Here is an 18,220-nt window from a genome sequence, read left to right on the forward strand (position 1 = left end):
AATACCACATCTGTGTCAAATGTCTAATACCCTCAGCTTGTGACAGTCCCCTAGTGACGCTTTAAGTCCAGAACCTGCAAGAGTAGCTTTTATGGGGAGAATGATGTGACATCACTTCGTCCTTATACCTTCGCTTTCAGATCCAGAGAGGTGCACATTTTGGAAACCATCATAGGGCCATACACTATTTGGCTGAGTGTCGGAAGAAAGTCTGACCTACTCTGCAACAGCATACATTATGAAGACGTGCCTTTAAAGTACAAGACGTTATTGGACAAAAATGGAGGGAGCAAAGAATCATCGTTGGATAGGTGTTACTATTACTAAGTAAAAACACTGACATTCTAGCAAAATAACCTTTTTCCAGTTTGAAGCACTTGCTAGTTGAGTAGTTTCAAAGAAGCTGCAGAGATGCCTTTCTACAGACTACTTCCATGTTGCAACTCCCTAAACCCCAGCATTCCAATGCCAGTGCCCATGCAATTTTGGAAAAGTAGGGACTGGCAGTTGTATGTTTTTCTGCAAAAGACATTTTCCGAAGTGCAGATTTGTAAAAAGGGTCCAAGCATAAAGACAACACGGTTAAGAAATATATGTTTAATAAAATGCTTCACCAAGGCACATGTGAAAGATTTTAAAGTACAAGATTTAAAACTCCATTGCACTTTGTTTCACCCGATTCGTAACAAGAGACTGTAAAGACCTACAATTTTACATTGCAGAAAAATGGTAATAAAATGAATATTGTAAAAATACAAAGGATTGTGTCTAATAATTCGTTATGGAAGAGAATTATGGTGAAAAAAGGATTTTCCATCAAAACATAAGAGATCAAATGAGGGTGAATGAGAAGTATGAGAGAGCTACACTCCCAGTGCCCTTTTTCCAAAGGAATGGTGAAGTTTAAAACAGCAATGGTAACATTCACAATACCTAAACAAGATTTCCAACAATACAAGTTTTTGCTGTACTTGTTAGTTCATAATGTTTGAATCCAAAAAGCTCTGTGCTTGCAACACAAAGTTGTATCACAAAATATTTAGTATTGCACAACAAATGGACCCATATTTTTATTACATGAACAAAACCCAACTTAACAAAAGGGAGAACAAAACTCACAGAGTCGTCTCTTTAGTGTTTGATAGCAATTGCAATATTAGCAGAGACTTCATTACTAAGGTGAACCGTGTCTTCAAATGGTACAAAGGGCACAACGCAATAAACGGAGTACTCCAAACCGTTAGGTACAATATATACATTGCAAATAGCAACCATGTGTCACATGCAATCAGAACTGGAATTAGATCAGAGGAACTTACACTATCCACAACTCCACCCGCCTTGGACAGTTCCCCAGTGACCAGCTCTGATGCAGGGTTGAGGATTTAGGCACTTGACGCTGAAAGGAAACATTGTGCTACAGGACATTTCTAGCCACAACTTTTTCATTAAACGTAGGTAGGTTCCTGAACTGTAAACTAGAATCCAGTATTTGTCAAGCGATTCATTCATAAGCCTAAAACCACGTAGCTTTCGATTATATCAAAGAAAAAAAAGAAAGTGCTGTCAATTTAAAAGACCTTTGTTTTTAAGCAGCAAATATGGTGTAAAATGAAGTCCTGGTTTTACAGAACAGGAAGACGATTCTTGTAACCTTGGAAAATATTAATACCACTTCCAGATCGCTATATAACAATAAAAAATTGATAAATCACTGACCGGGTACACGTCCTCTTTTCTTTAATTTACCAGGCTCTCTGAACTCGTATGCACATGGTAGCCATGGCCCATGTGCTGTATGTAGCAGGCTACAGAATTATAAAAGGGGCAACCGAGTCCCAACCAATCGTCCCATTTAGTGCCTTCAGACAATGTCACTGTAGAAAAACGAATAAAGTAAAAACAATATGCCTTTACCTGAACCAGGTGGTCAGGGGCGGGTGAGGCAATCACATGAAATAAAAAACTGCTTTTGCACAAATACATAGCTTATCCTAGGGCAACAGTGCCAGAACCACAGCGGCCCCGCAGCTCATGGACACACCCGATGCTCCTGTAGACACCATAATATACTCTCCAGATGGGCATCCAGGACGATTTAGAGCACAAAATAATAATTCAGACTTCTTTCTTCAGAAATCAATGTCTTTTGAAAAACAAAGGTTCCTCAGGATGATAAATTATCCAATCCCAAACATGTACTTTGTAAAAATAATTAAAGTTTTTTCCAGTCAATCAATGCCTTGCCCGATCTTGCCAAGATTTCGTTCGTTTTAGAGAAATGTTTGCAGCCATAGAATCCTCTGTGGACTGAGAGGGGTGAAGGATGAACGGCCTGTAGGACATTGTGACGCTTCTGTAAAATAAAGCAAAGTAATTACATACAAAATAAAAAAATACAAAAATGGCAAGTGATCAAGAATATGCATTAATTTACACAGTCTGGTTGCAAGTTATTAATTTAAAATATTGGTAGCAAGAAGTACAGAGGAATCAAACAGCTGAGGGTTACTCCTAGACTATACACCCCCCTCGCCTCCCACACTAGGAAAGCATAACATTAATCTGTGATAAAGTCTTTATGGACCACTCCTAAAAAACAAATAACGTAAAAAGAAATGAGAAAAAAGTGTTATCACTTACAACATTTCAAGCTGGCCAAACTGAAAACATTTCGATGCACCCCTTTACCTCCTACACCTACAGCCCATTAAGCAATCACTTCCTTCTCATAGATCTTGAATTAAAACCCAACAATAAATATGCTGTCCAAAAATGAGGACTATGTGGTTCAGGCCATATTTCTAAAAGCCCTCTAGTAGCTCTTAACTCTTTCCACCGATAGGCCGTTTCTGTAGCATCTGCACAGTCTTAACCATCTGCCCAATGCAATGTTCAGTCCCTGGATGTACAGGCAGACAGCTGGCAAATTGGGTCTCCATTCTACGAGAAGTTCTTGTTCTGTACAAGTATGTGCAGATCTAGTCAGAATTATAAATCTTGTGGCAGAAGTCTGCAGAGGTGAAGCATTTTTGGCAGTAGTTGGCGGGTGTAGGCAGCATGACATGAACGGCCGTAACCATGATGGAGGACGGCCTATTGGAGAACTTAGACAACTACGGGCCATTGACAAACAGAGACCACACTGGAGCTGAAGACGGCGCTAGCCCTTGGTGGCAAGTGCTTGCACGACTCAGGGGACAGCTACAATTGCAGGACTGGAGAGGTAAGCGGCTCCCCAATTAATTTGGGGGAAATGGCGTGAGGCTGCGATAAAATGGAGTTGAGTCAGACGTGGGCTCTATAGCCCCACTACCATTTAACTTACTTTCTATTAGAAGTAACAGCTAACACTGCTTGTTATGTGGATGGATTAAAGGGTGTGCACACCATTAATGCAGGGTCTGGTAGCACCAAAATAGATGGCCCCCTAAACATTGAAAGAAACTTGAAGGATATAGTTTGGGCTGCTCGAGGGGAGGGGATACCTCACTCGAGCCACCAGTGATGTCTTTTGGGAGAGTGAGGACTAGTGGGAAAAACCCAATGACAACTGCCATGCAGAATGTGCAAACCATGGTAGCAGAAGGAATTGTATCATCTCCAGCGTTAGGTGGGTTAAGTAAAGGGAGGTTCAACATTGAAAAAAATGGGTCTTCACCTTCCCACAGACTGAAAAAACGGAATGGCGATAATTGTCTCCTCGTATGTGCAAAACTCTATAATAAAAGCCTCATCCGAGGCAGCAGCCTCATAGAAAGCCAAATTCAGCTGTGAACCAGACTTGGGATCAGGTGAGGCTTGCAAAAGTCTGATTTGTTTTCTGCAAAGTACCAGCTGGTGTAATGCTGGTGCCAGTATCGTAACCCTGTCTGATCAAGGGTTTATGGGGCGATGTAGAGGACGATGACCTTTTGGAGAATCTGAAGTCCATAGAAAATGGATCATCTAGCGTGTGCGGTTTGACCACTAATGTTAATGTGGAAGCGAGCGGAGTAGGCAGTGCTCGTTTTGACAACGGCGACAGTGAATACTTCTGAAACTATTCAGCTTATTAACCATGGGTTGGCTATTTTGCCTAGGGACGAAAACCTGAAGAACCTTGATTATACTTCGATCAAGGAGACGGTAGCTGTAAAAGAAACAGTTGCACAGAGAGTGTTCAAGTGAAGCATTATCCTGTTAAATCTGTGCAACCATAGTTAAAACAGAAAGCTGTTCCAGCAGAGGAAATTTTTAAAACTCAAAATCAGCCCAGCCCAAAAGCAAACAGGGTTTTGGGCTCGACTCTAAAGTGGACAGAGGGCAAGGCTCTCTTTGGGAACTTTGGCATCACCAGTACCACATGTTTCATCAGCAGACATTAAATGTTGTAGATGTCATCAAATACATCTATTAGCTAAAGCCAAAGTAAGTGAACGGGAGGGGGGTGCGGGGGGGTTCACTCTACATCTACTGGGATACACACAAATACTTGGCTGCCCTAATGTTACTATGGCTCCCTTCACAAAACTATGAAAATGTATATGATCAACTTTGACCATACTACGTTGCTAGCAATGGTGCATTCCAAGGTGCTTTTAGTGGAGGGCTTTGTTACAGCAGTCCAAGATCTGGATAAGAACACTGATCAAATCACAAACTTATTTTGAAGCATTTTGGAGCCTATTATACATGAAAAAATTAAAGGACGTCTCAAAAGTTTGCAAGTATCACTAACTGATTATAGGGTGGAAGATCTTATTAAGAATCTGAATGGGGTGTCTCTAACGCACAGAACAGCCATGCTTCGGCCATTGAGAAAAAAAAAAAAAAGGATATGGCTAAAAGGTTGGTATGCTCTTTTACGTTAGGGACCAAAACTATAAACCCTCAGATGGAACAAACTGTCGACCCTCACACATTTAGAGGTGGACAGAAGATTGGTTGGTGGGAATCCAACAAATTCAGTAATCCTTGATACCACTACTTGCAAGGAGATGGACAAGGTGGGAAACTCTATACTGGAGGGGTTGGAGGGCCAAGAAGAGATAATGGACAACGTGGTGGCAGAAGCATCCTTGATTGAAGTAAGTGAGTGAGGCTGTCACTTTCCAATGTGTGAAAGAATATACAATCCTCAAAAAAAAAAAATATAGGGGTCAAATCGGGACAATCAATTCAACAGAATTGGTTAATCAACAAAAAAAGCCTACAAATCAGAAACAAGTGAATAAATTAAGATAAGACCAACGTCAAATCATATGAAATTTGGTATTGCCTGATAACTCAAATGAGCCAGTGAAATAACTCAAATGAGCCAGTGAAATCCAAAATGAATTCCTCTAAGGAGCTGATGAAAGAAATACATCAAGAGAAGACGAATAGCAAAGACAAAACTCAATATTCAATGTAATACATCTGGGGAAGATTTAATGAATATTTCGGCATTGTCAATTACGGATGTGGAAATGTCCGCTGAACAAAGTATATTAAACAGTTTGAATAGTAGGCAAAGGCAGTGCCGGGAGTGTATGTTCCTGCAACCAGTGAAGAGAGTGTGATGGGGTGTGAGAATGAGAGCAAGCGAGACTCTCGGTTGGAGCTCAGGTACTTGTATAGAGAATGAAAACGAGCTTGAGGAAAATCACAAGCGATTGTTGTTCCATGTTATCCTCCCTACCACAGAAGAGTTAGAAGGTAACTCTAGGGCTTTGTTTTCAACCCCCTCCCATCAAACATTACAGGAACAATCTGGTGCTTTAAGACCGAAATATGGAAAGTTGTTTCCTAGAAGTAATGACCAGTGGCAAGATGTGGCTGTCAAAAGTAGAGTTGAACGAGGGAAATCTAAGGAATTGAATGTGCCGTCAAGGTGGTGTGTAGGCCAAAGTGCTAACGCTCAAGAAGAACTGGAAGAGTTAAAACGGAGGCAGTCTCAGCTTACCTTCTCCATTTTGCAAAAAATCTGAAGGGAAGGGTCAGTTGCAGCACTCGACTGAAGCGCCGGAACTTGAAAATGCAATACAAAAATAAAATAAAAAAGACTAACCAAAGGTATGATAAATGCTTTGTTGAGAATGTTGCCAGTAACAAAAATAAAGAAAATAAAAAAAGTAGACATAAGGACTCAGAGTAATGTAAAACGTTTGCTCTTGGAACGTATCTTGCATGTTAACAATGGTTTAGTATTTAAATTGAGAAAATGTGTTGAGGTTGCACCACATTCCAAAGCTTCACATAACTACAAACGACTTACAATGGATGAAGATCGGCTTGATCACTATTCATCTTGTATCCAATTTAGTTAAAGATTCACTGTTGGATGGGGCAAACAAATGGTTACCCCTGGGATTGGATCTGACAGAATTGCCTGGGCAACTAAACCCTGTAAGTAATGATCAGCATGCAAGGTCTAGAACATCACCGAGAGGCGTTAATGAGGAAAAGATTACGAAAATTGTCTTGTGTTCAACCTTCTCTGCTGTTGGAGACAAGTATGAAAGCAAGAAAAGAGTTGTCCTCCAACAAGAGAAACTACAAAGAGTAAAAAAGCTGGAATTGGCTACCAGAGGCTTTTGTTATGAAAAAAACAAGAGCTTAAGTGGCCCAGTCAGACTCCGCAAAGGAATTTACTCTGGGAAGTTGGAATACACAAGGGTTTAGTCATTTGGTTGGAAATGGAGATTGACAGAATTTTTTATATATTGTTGTCAAGAGACCTGGCTGAAAAAGGCCCCAGTATTGGATGGATATAGGATCTACTTAGATTTGGATTTAAAATGACCGAAGGGCAGACCTAGATCAGGAATATTGATTGCTACAGAGGCTTGGATGTAGTAGAAATGCATAATCCCAAAACTTACATACAAATTCAAACAATGCAGGTTAAGGGTTCAGATTTATTTTGGATCAAGGTGTGGTACATTTCCATCTGATAATCGTGGGTCAGAAGAAATTGTGTTTTGAAATTTGGTTAGACCCAATAATGTGTGGTGATCTAAATATGCATTGCTTTGATCATAAATATGTTTTTGTAAAGGATATCCATGTGTCACTGACAGTGGCAGAAAAGCTGGCGCATGCCTGGCGAGAAGAATTGAGCTTAGGGAATATTCATCTTTTGAATGGTCAAACCAGGGGAGATATGCCGGCAAAAGCCACGTGGAAAAGGGGTCATGAAAGAAAGGTTCTGGTTAACATTCTTCTATCAGGTAACATGTCTATGCAAACTTTATCCTTTGAAATTCTTCGGGCAAAATATAGTGATCACAATATCTTGAAATGGTCTTATAAGGAATGGGGTTGTGGAACAACAAGACTTACCCTACAGCAGTAAACGCCACAGTGGGGAGAAATAGGATTATAATGAATCAATCAAGAATTGTTCGGCTGTCTGAGAGATTTGCAAACCAGGTGGAAAGGGTACAAAAAGGCCAAGAACGCATGGCATTGCTTTATACTAGGCTTTCGGTGGATTTTGTCGAAGTCAAGAAGCCAGGGTTAAAGAACTCTTTCTCATTTGCATATGTACGACAAGGAGTACACAAATGCAAATTGAAGTAGGAGAGCGAGTCTGAGAAGGCTTAAGCGAAATAAGGTGGGCGATTCACTGGTACATTTCAAAAAAGCAAAACAATATCGCAGTTGGGCTAGATCAAGAAAGCATTTGATGCTGCAACAAGATGCAGAATTGATACTCCAGAAGATTGAAGCGAAAAACTAAATCTGACAGCTGATTAACTCGTTGAACATTCTGCGGGGGGGGTGACAATCAATGCAGTTTTGCAGGGCAGTGGTTTGAAATTTCTTTTGCAGATAGAATTGTGGCAGGGATGGAAGCAGATAACCAATTCTATAAGGAGTGGACATTTTCCATTGATAAAAATGATATACTCAAACTGATTATGAAGGCCAGTAATTCTCGGGTACCTGGGATAGATGGGATGACAAATGTCATGTTGAAAAAGGATCCTGAACTGTGGGCTCTATTTCCGTGGAAATTGTTTAATTATATAAGAAAAAACTAGAAGGGTCCCTCAGTCATTGAGGCTGTCCATGGTGGTGTCGATCTTCAAGAAGTTTGATGGGTCGGAACCGAAAAACTACAGGCCCATCATCCTCCTTAATGCGGCTGGCAAGAATTGTGCATCACTGGTGTTGAAGGCACTTTCTAGGTTGGTTATAACATCTGGAAATTATGATCCATTACAGTCAGGTTTTGTAAAAGAGGTGATATACTGACGACACGTTCAGTGAGAACCAAAAGCAAGATTTATCTAGCCTTTAGAGACCTTGGCTCTAGCCTTTGACACTATAGTTCACAGGAAGCTGTGGACAAAGTTGACGCTTTGGGAATGCCCGAAAGACATCCTGGAAGCAATGAAGATTGCCAAAGCGCATAGCGCAGGAAGTCTTGATTCTATTAAAGACACAGAGGCGAGCATTATGCGTATTCTCCTTTAATACTGCTTAACCACAGCTTTTCAAATTCAACTTAATTTTTGTTTTTGAAAAAGCATACAACTGACATAAAAAATAAACTTTCATCATACATGAATCTGTAAATAAACTCAAGGTAGTGGACCCACTACAACTCCCATGAGGCCTCAGATGGCCAGTAGTCCTAGCCTCCGTCTCGTCCTCCAATGAGGATTCCCCTGACAGGAAGTCCCTCCAGCTCAAGCTGCCTTGCTCATCTTTTTTAATGAACTGACTCTCCTCCGTCATAGTCTAGGCCACAGATGTATCCCTCTCTGGCCTATTATTCTGCACAGGCTTATTAACATCTCACGGCTTTGCTACTTAATTACTCTCGCACATTTTTCTGCTCTTCCCCTTAAATAAAGAGCAAGATCGTCTGGGAGGGAAATTCGCTGTCTTAACATTGATCATTAACAGATCTATACAAAACAATGCAAGTCAAACTTTAACAGCGACATTCCTCCAGGGAGGGATAATGCTCGCCTCAGTGTCTTTAATAGAATCAAGACTTCCTACGCTGTGCGCTTTCGCAATCTTCATTCTATGACAAGACCGGAAGCAAGCATTATGCTTGTTCAAAGCTCTGTACTACTGCCAATGCAATATTCGATACAGGCTTAAAATAGAAGGTTCTGAAAACCGAGTCACTGGACCATTCTGCTGCCTTCAAGATCTCCTGCAGCGGAACACTGGCTGCAAAAGCCCCAGAAGCCATAGATCCTCTGGCTGTATGAGCTCTGAATACAGAAATGTCTATGCCAGCCTGTTCCATAACTTCTTTCACCCATCTCGCTATACTAGCCAGAGCAACTGCTTTGAAAGGATTCCTGCGCGCTATGAGAAGCTGAGTCACATTCTGCGGCCTTACTGCTGCGGTCGCTTCCTCATAACATTTAATGCACTGTGCTACGCAGAGTTTTCTGTTATCAGGGAAATAGGGATAAGTTATGACCTTAGAATTAGTCCTAGTGCGCTGCGCTAGGTTAAAAGCTACGCCTTCCGGATAGAAAATCTCTCTGTCAAGCTCTAGTGCTTTAACATCCGATACTCTTCTGCATGAAACTAAACAGAGTAAGGTAGCTAGTTTTCCAGATAACTGTCTCCCCGACAAGAGGTCATTTCTTGGCCATTGCTCAAACAACTGAAAAACTTTGTTGACATCCCAAAGAAACGAATATCTGGGTAATGGGGGTTTGCTCACTTTAACTCCCTTAAGCAGCCGTGTTACTGCTGGGTGTTCTCCAACTGGAGCTCCATCTACTAGATCGTGACCTGCTGAAATGACTGATCTATATACCCCCACTGTCCTGAAAGCCTCTCCGCTAGAAGTTAGAGACGCTAAGAAATTCAAAATATGCTCTATAGGAGCTGAAACGACTCCTCCCCCTGCACCATATCCCCCAGGCTTGCCAAGCAGAGATATAGCTCCGAAATTGTGGATGGGGCCCATGTTACTTTGATAAGCTCTGTAGCTTCTTCTGAAAGCCCTGGCTAGCACCATCTGTGCCTGAAATTCTGCAGGCTATTAGGCTCAGAGTGTTGTTCTGTATCAGAGGATAAGGTGAGCCTCTTGGATCGACTAGGAGATGCGCCCTGTGGGCAGTCCTCTGCGGGAAATCCAAACAAAGTTCCATCAGAACTGGAAACCAGGCTTGCGATTTCCACTCTGGTGTCACTAACACTAAATCCGCTCGGTTTCTACGGCCAGCATCACGAAGGGGGGCGGGGGAGGCATAATGAATGTGATCCTTCCAGCTGTGCAGGAACGCTTCTGTCCCTGCCGCTCATGGATCCAGCCTCCAACTGAAGTATCTTGACAGTTGGATATTCAGTCTCGAAGCAAAGAGATCTGTATTGAAAGGACCCCATTTTCGCTGTAACTTCTCGAAGATTGATCTGTGCAGTTTCCAGTCGCTTGAGTCTGTTAAGTACCGGGAGTTGCAGTCTGCTACTGTGATCTTCACTCCCGGAAGATATTCTGCTTTGACTGCTATCTCTCTCTAGACAGGAATGCCAGAAATCCTTGGCTAGTTCCGCTAACTTCTTGGACCTTGTGCCCCCAGCTTGTTGATATACCATACTGCTGAGATATTGTCCATCCTTAAAAGGATGCAGAATTTCGCATGATCTCTGGTAAAAGCTTGGACTGCGAATGATCCTGCTAGAAGCTCTAGGCAGTTGATGTGTGATTGCGACCTTGCGACCATTTTCCCCCTGTCTCTACGAGGCCGCCCCTTGCTCCCCAGCCCGACCAGCTGGCATCTGATTCTATAATGATCTCTGGCAGATCTCTGAATATGGCTCGACCATTCCAGGCCTCCATGTTGCTGTCACCAGTGAATCTGTCTTGCTGTCCTCGTCTAGGGGAACTAGGTGATACCACCTCCACCCCTTCTGCAAGTATCGTATCTTGAGCCTCTAAAGAGCACGATAATGTAGAGGTCCTGGGAATATCGCCTGAATAGAGGCGCCAGAAGACCAACTATCCTGGCTAGATTCCGAAGCGATATAACCGATCTCTTCAGAGCAGACTTTAGATCTCTCTTTATCGCTCTGATCTTGGGCCCAGGGAGCTCTAGCATGGCTTTCCTCAGGTCTATCATGAAACCTAGAAATTCTAATTCTTTTGCACAGCATTAATGCCGACTTCTCTGTATTGATCAGAAATCCCAGCCCTGAAATCAAGGAAATTGCCCATTGAACTTGCTTCTGCAACCTCCTCTTTTCTTCGGCCATAAAAAGAATGTCGTCTAGATAGATGATAATTTTGAAACCTAGTCTCTTAGAGCCGTTGCAAGGGGTCTTAGCAGCTTGGTAAACACCCAAGGTGCGGATGCAAGGCCGAACGGCAGGGTCTGAAACTGCCATCTTTGCTCCTTCCACATGAATTGTAGAAAGTAGTAGTGCTGAGGTGCAATGGGTACCGTCAGATAAGCATCCTTCAAATCTAAGCGTGCTAGCCAATCTTCCTTCCTGAGAAGATCTGCTAGTAGATTGATTCCTTCCATCTTGAAATGCCTGTAAACTAGCCAACTGTTTAGTTTTCAGATTGATAACAGGTCGCACCTTGCCTTTTCTGTGCACTAAAAACATGTTGCTCAAGAAGCCTACTGAGTGAGGTTGAGCTCTTTCTTTCTATAGCCTTGTCTAATAACTCCACCTCCGCTTCTGAGCAGTGCATGCACGGCGGGGGACTTTGCTGTATGGGAGGGCATAGGAAATCTAGCTAATAGCCCTGCGCTGTCTGCAGTACCCAAGCGTAAGGCTCGCGCAAATTGTGCATAAAGAGCAAGGGTCTGCCTCCCACAGGCGGATATGTCGCATTGCGCTCCCTCACCCGAGTTGTTATTCTGGTGTCTAAAGTATCCTCTCCCTCTTCTTCCTCTGAAGCCTCTGCTTCTGTTTGGAAAGAAGGCTTCTGTTTGAGTTAAAGCGGCCGGTCGAGCAGCCTCTATATCGACCGGCCCTGACAAAAACTTTCCTTATCGAAGCTTGTGGCTTCTCCAGGGCCGTATAGGTTCCTACGAACCTGCTCATCTCCTTGACAAACGTGTCTCCGAAGAGTAGACCCTGAGCGCCTTCTCCAACCTCAGACACTAAATTAGGTGACTTGGCTTCGTATACATCTTCAGCAGCATGGATCTCCTCTGTTCTGCTGATATGGCAGAGTTTGCGTTCCCTAACAAGCATACGACTCGCTGCGCCCAGCCCGCTAGGATGAGTGGATCCACTGGTTCTCCCGTGTCCTTGGCTCTCTCGCTAGGTCCATGATCTTTGCTATGAGCCCTGTCAAGTCTAGAATCTTGTCTTGGCAAGATCTCCATGCACGGTCCATACCTTTTCTGGCATCCTTGCCTGCCTTGGTGACAAAGGAGCATTTTAGGGTCTAGCTCCAGAGTTTCAGAGACTTTCCTGCTAAGGTCTGGGACACTCAGATTTAAGGCGAAATCTTGTTTCTTTCTCCAATGGCTTTCTAATCTTCTGCGCCATATATATTGCCACCCTTGGCGACGGGGTCCTTTCTGTTGACCTAGGGTGCCGAATTGCGTCCGGCTCGAACATAGCGGATATGTCATCTGGGGTACTCTCCACTGTGCTGGCTTTATTGGTACAGGCCGTCTTGGCTTGCTCCATTACCTTCCTATTGCTCAAACTTCCATCCTCCTCCTCCCCGAACTCCTTGGATGATGAAATAGCATCCCCTATGTTATCCACCCCTGGGGCAGGGGGGTCTGAGTCAAGGCACTGCTGATTTTGCCAGAAAAGCATCTTTCAGTGTGCTGAAAGCATGAGCTGCCTCCCGGGGCTTCTCTCTTATCCTCTTAATAGAGCCTGGGGGGTGGGTGGGGGCGTAGAAGAGTGCTTTCTCTTCCGGGCCACTTTACACCCCCTATTAGCATTTTCCAGAGGCTTAGTGGAGGTTCCCTGGGTTTTCTGCTAACATATATATATATCCCTACCGTCCCCTTTGGCACGAAAATCTCCGGTCGAAAAGGGATACGCACGGTGCGCCGGCTCCGGAAGGCTACCCCCGCCAACGGCGACCGGTACGCTCAGAAGTGCGCACTCAACAGAGAGAGGGTACGGGATCCCGGTTGAAAAATCCCCTTTGAGTACCGCTCGCCGGAACCGGGGCTGACCGTTGAGCGTACGGCATCACTGCCTGGACGGACCCAGTTTCGGAGACTGGGCATTCTCGCACACCACCGTGCCCTCCCCTGTTTCTCCTGTGTAAGTCGCACAATTGTGTTCTTGCATGTCCTCTAGTGTGCATGGTTCTGTGATGAATGTTGCCGGGTTTACTGTCCTGCACCGTACCACGTGGATATTGGCGCTGGACAAAATGATTTCATAGGCAGTTGCTCGCTGGGTGGTCAGTGTACTTTTTGATCTTTCAAGTATTGCAAATAATGAGTGTTCCACGAACAATGTGACAGGGCACACCATTACTATTGTGGCACTTTTCTCAATGGCGAACGCGGCGGCGGCGAGAGATTGCTCGCACGAGAAGTGGCCTTGCATCACCGCATCCAATGTGCCACTATAGTAAGCCAATGGTTTGTATCCTAGGGAAGTCTTTTGTGTCAGTACCGCTGTCATAAGGGTTCCTTTACAATGTGAAAATAGGTAAAATTTGCGCTCATAATCAGGATTGGCGAGTACTGGAGCACTCGTAACCAGTTCTTTTAGTGACTTAAACGAGTCACTCATCTCTTCTGACGACTCTATTTTCCGGTTCTCTTGTTGGGCCTCTGAGTGCTTGCAGTAATGGCCTGGTGTAGGCTGCATAATCCAATATCCAGGCTCTGTAATAGTTACACATTCCCAAGAATTTCTGCATCTCCTTCACATTTGTGGGTTCTCTCACTGACCTTATTGCTTCCACTCTGTCAGGGATTATCCTTTTCCCATCTGTTGATATCAGCTGCCCCAGGTACAACACCTCTGTCTGACAGTATTGTAGCTTTCCCTTGTCCACCTTGTACCCTTTATTCGCCAGCAGCGTCAGAAGTGTTACTGAGTCTTTTGTTTCCAGGGCCTAGCTAAATGGGAGTTTATCAATCAGAATAGGGCATGCAAAGGACTCTGCAAACTCCGAGAGTTCTCTGTCTGACAATAGCAAAGACAGGCGTATATATTTACAAAAAGCGTCATAAGAACCTATCTGCTATTGGGGGCACAAGTTCGTGGGGATTGGGTGGCGACGACTAACTATAGGTGCTGCTGCGATGTGGTTTGCCGTGGTTGGTGGACGTCACTGGTTACCCTCGTGGGTTGGGCTGGGCCGGGCAGGTCAGCTGGGCTCATCCGGGCGGTGTTGTTGTGCCAGCCGCGACCAGTGTCAGTGATGAACGTCTTTCCTGACATTCTGCCCTAAGGCCACGCACACCGCAGTCATTCAACATTGCAATATTATCTTCCCCAGTAAATCTTCCAATAGGTTATTCTACAGGTTAATGCAACACAGGAGGAATGCACCTAGAGTGGGGTCTTTTGGCTATACATCAATACATGGTTACCATCGTCCTGTTGACCGGGTATCATAGGTCGCGAGGTTGGGTCTCAGGGCATGGGACGGCTTATCATGTCTCGTTAGAAGACATTATGAATGTGTTCCTGTAGTGTTGCTACAATATTGGGTGTCCTAATTTTACAGGGGCCATTAACCTAAGGTAAGCCGGTGGGTCGTGGAGCCTAAGAAAGGGTGCCTTTGGATCTGTGTTTTAAGGCCGGGGTTTACTGCTGGGTTGTAAATAATTCAGGTGGCAGGCCGTGGCCTTGGGTGCTGCAGGGGAAGGTGAATGCTTGAAGCGGCTCCAGCCGAAATGGGGGAGGTGGAGCAGTGCGGCACAGGCCTTTGCTTTTTCGTCTGGCAGGCTTCAATGGGAGGAAGGGGGAATGGCCTTGCATGTGTTCACAAAGGTATTTTCCTCGTGTGTTGCAGATTTAAGTGGAGGAGACAATCATTCACATAATATACAGTACCCATTGAGTCTTTTCAAAGCTTATGTTTTGACATTGTTAGTGCCTTTCACATGGCCATTTAACACGTTAAATTGAGGACTTGTAGTCTCTCCTGTACAGGTTGCACTCCCTGAACCACTGCTCTCACAAGGGAATCACCTAACACTCTTGTAACTGAGTGACAGGTCCATCTCCTCCTCCTGCAGCTCTGTGTCCTGCTCCTCGTATTCCTCCCAATACTACTCACCCGTCACATATCATGGCTGTTTATGGGGACTGAGTAACGTATGTCTGGAGGATTGCACAACTCGACCTGTGTTGAATCAGCAAGCTTGGTCTGCCTCAATCTACTATATGTACATCAAATTATTATTATTTTTTAAATATTATGCCTCTGAATATGAGCCTAAACACCCTAAAGCGCTGACGCCTGCGGGCGTACGTGCTCAGGAGCTGTGCTGCACGGCTTTCTGAAATCTCTGCGATTGTTAGAGAGCGAGAAGAGGTCTTTTCATTCATTTGCGCAAGATCGTATGGGCCAGCGCCACAGTCCTCTTCAGGAGCTCGGCTTAATCAGAGGACGAAACGAGCCCTAGTGCGAGCGATAACGCTCGCGGGCCGTTTCTCTCCTCAGACTATTCTTATCCTGCCAACGGGGTATAAAATTGACGCGCACGAAGAAAATCACCTCATGGGCGCCTAATTGCACGCAGCGCATTCTATACCAGGTAAATAGTTATGATTAAATACAATATCAGCCTATTACCCTTATTTAAAAGCAATACATATATTTAGTTATGCAATTAAACAATAGAAGGTAAAGAGGGTACTTAGCTGAGGAAGCAGCAAAAAAAAGAAGTGGAAGGCACCTTGAGCTGGAGGGACTTCTACTGTCAGGGGAATCCTCATTGGAGGACGAGACTGAGGCTAGGACTACTGGCCATCCGAGGCCTCATGGGAGCTCTAGTGGGTCCACTACATTGAGTTTACTTACAGATTCATGTATGATGGAAGTTTTTTTTTTTTTAATGTCAGTTGTATACTTTTTCACAAAAAAAAATAAAAAAATGAATAAGCATAATGCTCGCTGCAGAGAATGGTTTTAAACAAGGGTGTCCACTTTCGCCAGCTGTTTTATTCATTTCAGATTTAGGCAAAACATTGAGGCGCAAGAGGTTTTCCTCCTAGCATTAATGGAAAGCCCTTGGGCAGATAATTGCATGCAGACAATGTATTCCTAATTGACCAGACCCCAATGGATTGAAAACAAATTCTGCTAAATCTGGAATTTTTGTCTTCCAGCCTGCAAATGGGAAGAATACTCATGGTAATTGGATAATTAAGTTACATAAAAGTCAATTCCTTTGTATATTTGGGGGATGTACTTGAATAATAGTACAAGGGACACGCTGAGGGAATAATTTTTGCGTGAGAAAGTAAAAAAATGTGGCAGCTCACGGACGGGTAATATTAAAGAGATATGGGAGTTCTCTTTTAACCAATTGTTAAATCTTATTGTATTAAAGTGTTGCCTTATCCCCTCTGCTGACCCTCACACCGTCCTTCCTAAATCCCCAGGACCCTGTCCGGACTCTGTCCCAGGCTGTGGCGCATTCATCTGCTGCGACCATGCTGGCGACAGACTACAGCAGTCGCACTGGGGTAGGCACCTTGTTCCATTTTCACCGTCGACCCTTCCCTGCTAGTCAATACTACTTGTTGATCTCTGCTCCTTGTGGCCTCTCCGCTATGATAACCACCGAAGCTGCCTACACCTCTCTGCTCGACCTCTTGGCTCCCTCCACTTCCCTCTCCTCTGCCTGCACCTCTCTTCTTGACCTGTCTCTGCCTGTGCTGCGAGGACTCGCTTGTGCAGAGTGCACAGGTACCTGCTCAGTACCAACACGGGTCTACTCCACCCCCAGTTTGGCTGGGTCCAGTGTCATCAAGCTGAGACACCACCCCTAGACCAGTGGCTGACGGTGCAGAGCCTCTGCCATCTTTGCTCCTCTTGATCACCAAACAACCTTCGGACGCTTTGCTGCCAAAGTCTAATCACCCTCCTTTATCCACCCTCGCCCACTGATGATCTGCTGATGCCCCAAATCCACTCAAACCTCTCCAGTGACCCAGCGGATCTCCCCTCCAGGGACTATTGTGGACACTACACTGCTAAGGCTACTCCCTCCTCCTCTTACCCCTTCCTATTAGCCTCCTTCCTATCACTCCCTGGTCCCACTGCGCCCTGGACTGACCGAGGACGCTCAGCGGCCGAAACCACCTGCCCCTCCCCTCCAGGGCCTCTTCCACCTCTGGCCTGTCAGCCCCTCCATCCCTCTTCGGATCCTGCTGCGCACAATACAGTGCTTGTGTGCTCTACAGCTGAAACCACCTGCCCCTCCCCTACTGCCCCATCCATCCCTGCTGCTGAGGCTACCCACCCCTCCTCTCTAGGGCCTCTTCCACCTCTGGCCTGTCAGCCCCTCCCTCCCTCTTCGGATCCTGCCGTTTACAACACAGTGCTTGTGTGCACTCCTCTACTAACACTACCTGCCTGTAATCATTTCCCCTCTTGCATGCGCTTTGCTCCTCCCTCCCCTCCTTGCGCACCCTCCTCGCCCCTCCCCCTTCCTCCTCCTCCTCCTCCTCTTCCTTCCTTTCCTTCTCATGTCTGCCCCCACGACCTACCCCCTCCTCCGTCCACCCCCCCACCCTCTCCCTATTAGTCCTAACCTCATCTATCCTCCTACTGTGAAACCATCCAGTATCATAAACATTGCACTCTGGAACGTCAGATCCATCTGCAACAAGACCGCAGCGGCACTTGACATGTTCTTCCGCCTCAACCTTAATTTCCTCTGCATCACGGAAACTTGGATCCCTTACCAATTCCACTGTCTGCTTCTCTCACCACCCCCTCTTCCTCCTCCTCTCATGTCTCTCACCCCACCAGTTGCGGTGGCTGCATTGGTCTCCTCTTCCACCCTTAATTTCTTTCCTCCACTCCTCCCCTCCCTTCGAATATCTTTTCAAACCCTTCACCTACCATCATGCTATCTCCTTAATTATTTACAGACCCCCAGCCCCGCTATCTTCCTTTTAGGAGGATCTGGATCCCCCCCTCTCCCACCGCTCTCAGTCCTCAGTGACTTCAACCCCCCCCTCTCCAACCACTCTCACTCTTCCCCTCTCCTCTCCATTCTAGACTCCTATCTCCTCCACTCACTACTGCTCCAACCCACTATTCTGGCTCCACTCTAACTCATCTTTATCTCAACCTACTCCTCCTCAC

General features: G+C 45.0%; 1 protein-coding gene across 5 annotated transcripts in view; it reads right to left on the reverse strand.

Annotated features, from left to right (window-relative positions):
* Positions 1–582: 582 nt before the first annotated feature.
* The window catches only part of UNG (uracil DNA glycosylase), a 204,555-nt gene continuing 186,917 nt past the window's right edge, over positions 583–18,220 (reverse strand). For all 5 annotated transcript variants that reach the window (XM_069619436.1, XM_069619433.1, XM_069619432.1 and 2 more), the window contains one exon: positions 583–2,356. In XM_069619436.1, coding sequence (XP_069475537.1) covers positions 2,216–2,356 — 141 coding nt within the window. In that variant the 3' untranslated portion in view covers positions 583–2,215. The remainder of the gene's footprint in view (positions 2,357–18,220) is intronic.

Source organism: Ambystoma mexicanum, chromosome 10, assembly GCF_040938575.1.
Source record: "Ambystoma mexicanum isolate Mex_15411 chromosome 10, UKY_AmexF1_1, whole genome shotgun sequence".
NCBI lineage: Eukaryota > Metazoa > Chordata > Amphibia > Caudata > Ambystomatidae > Ambystoma > Ambystoma mexicanum.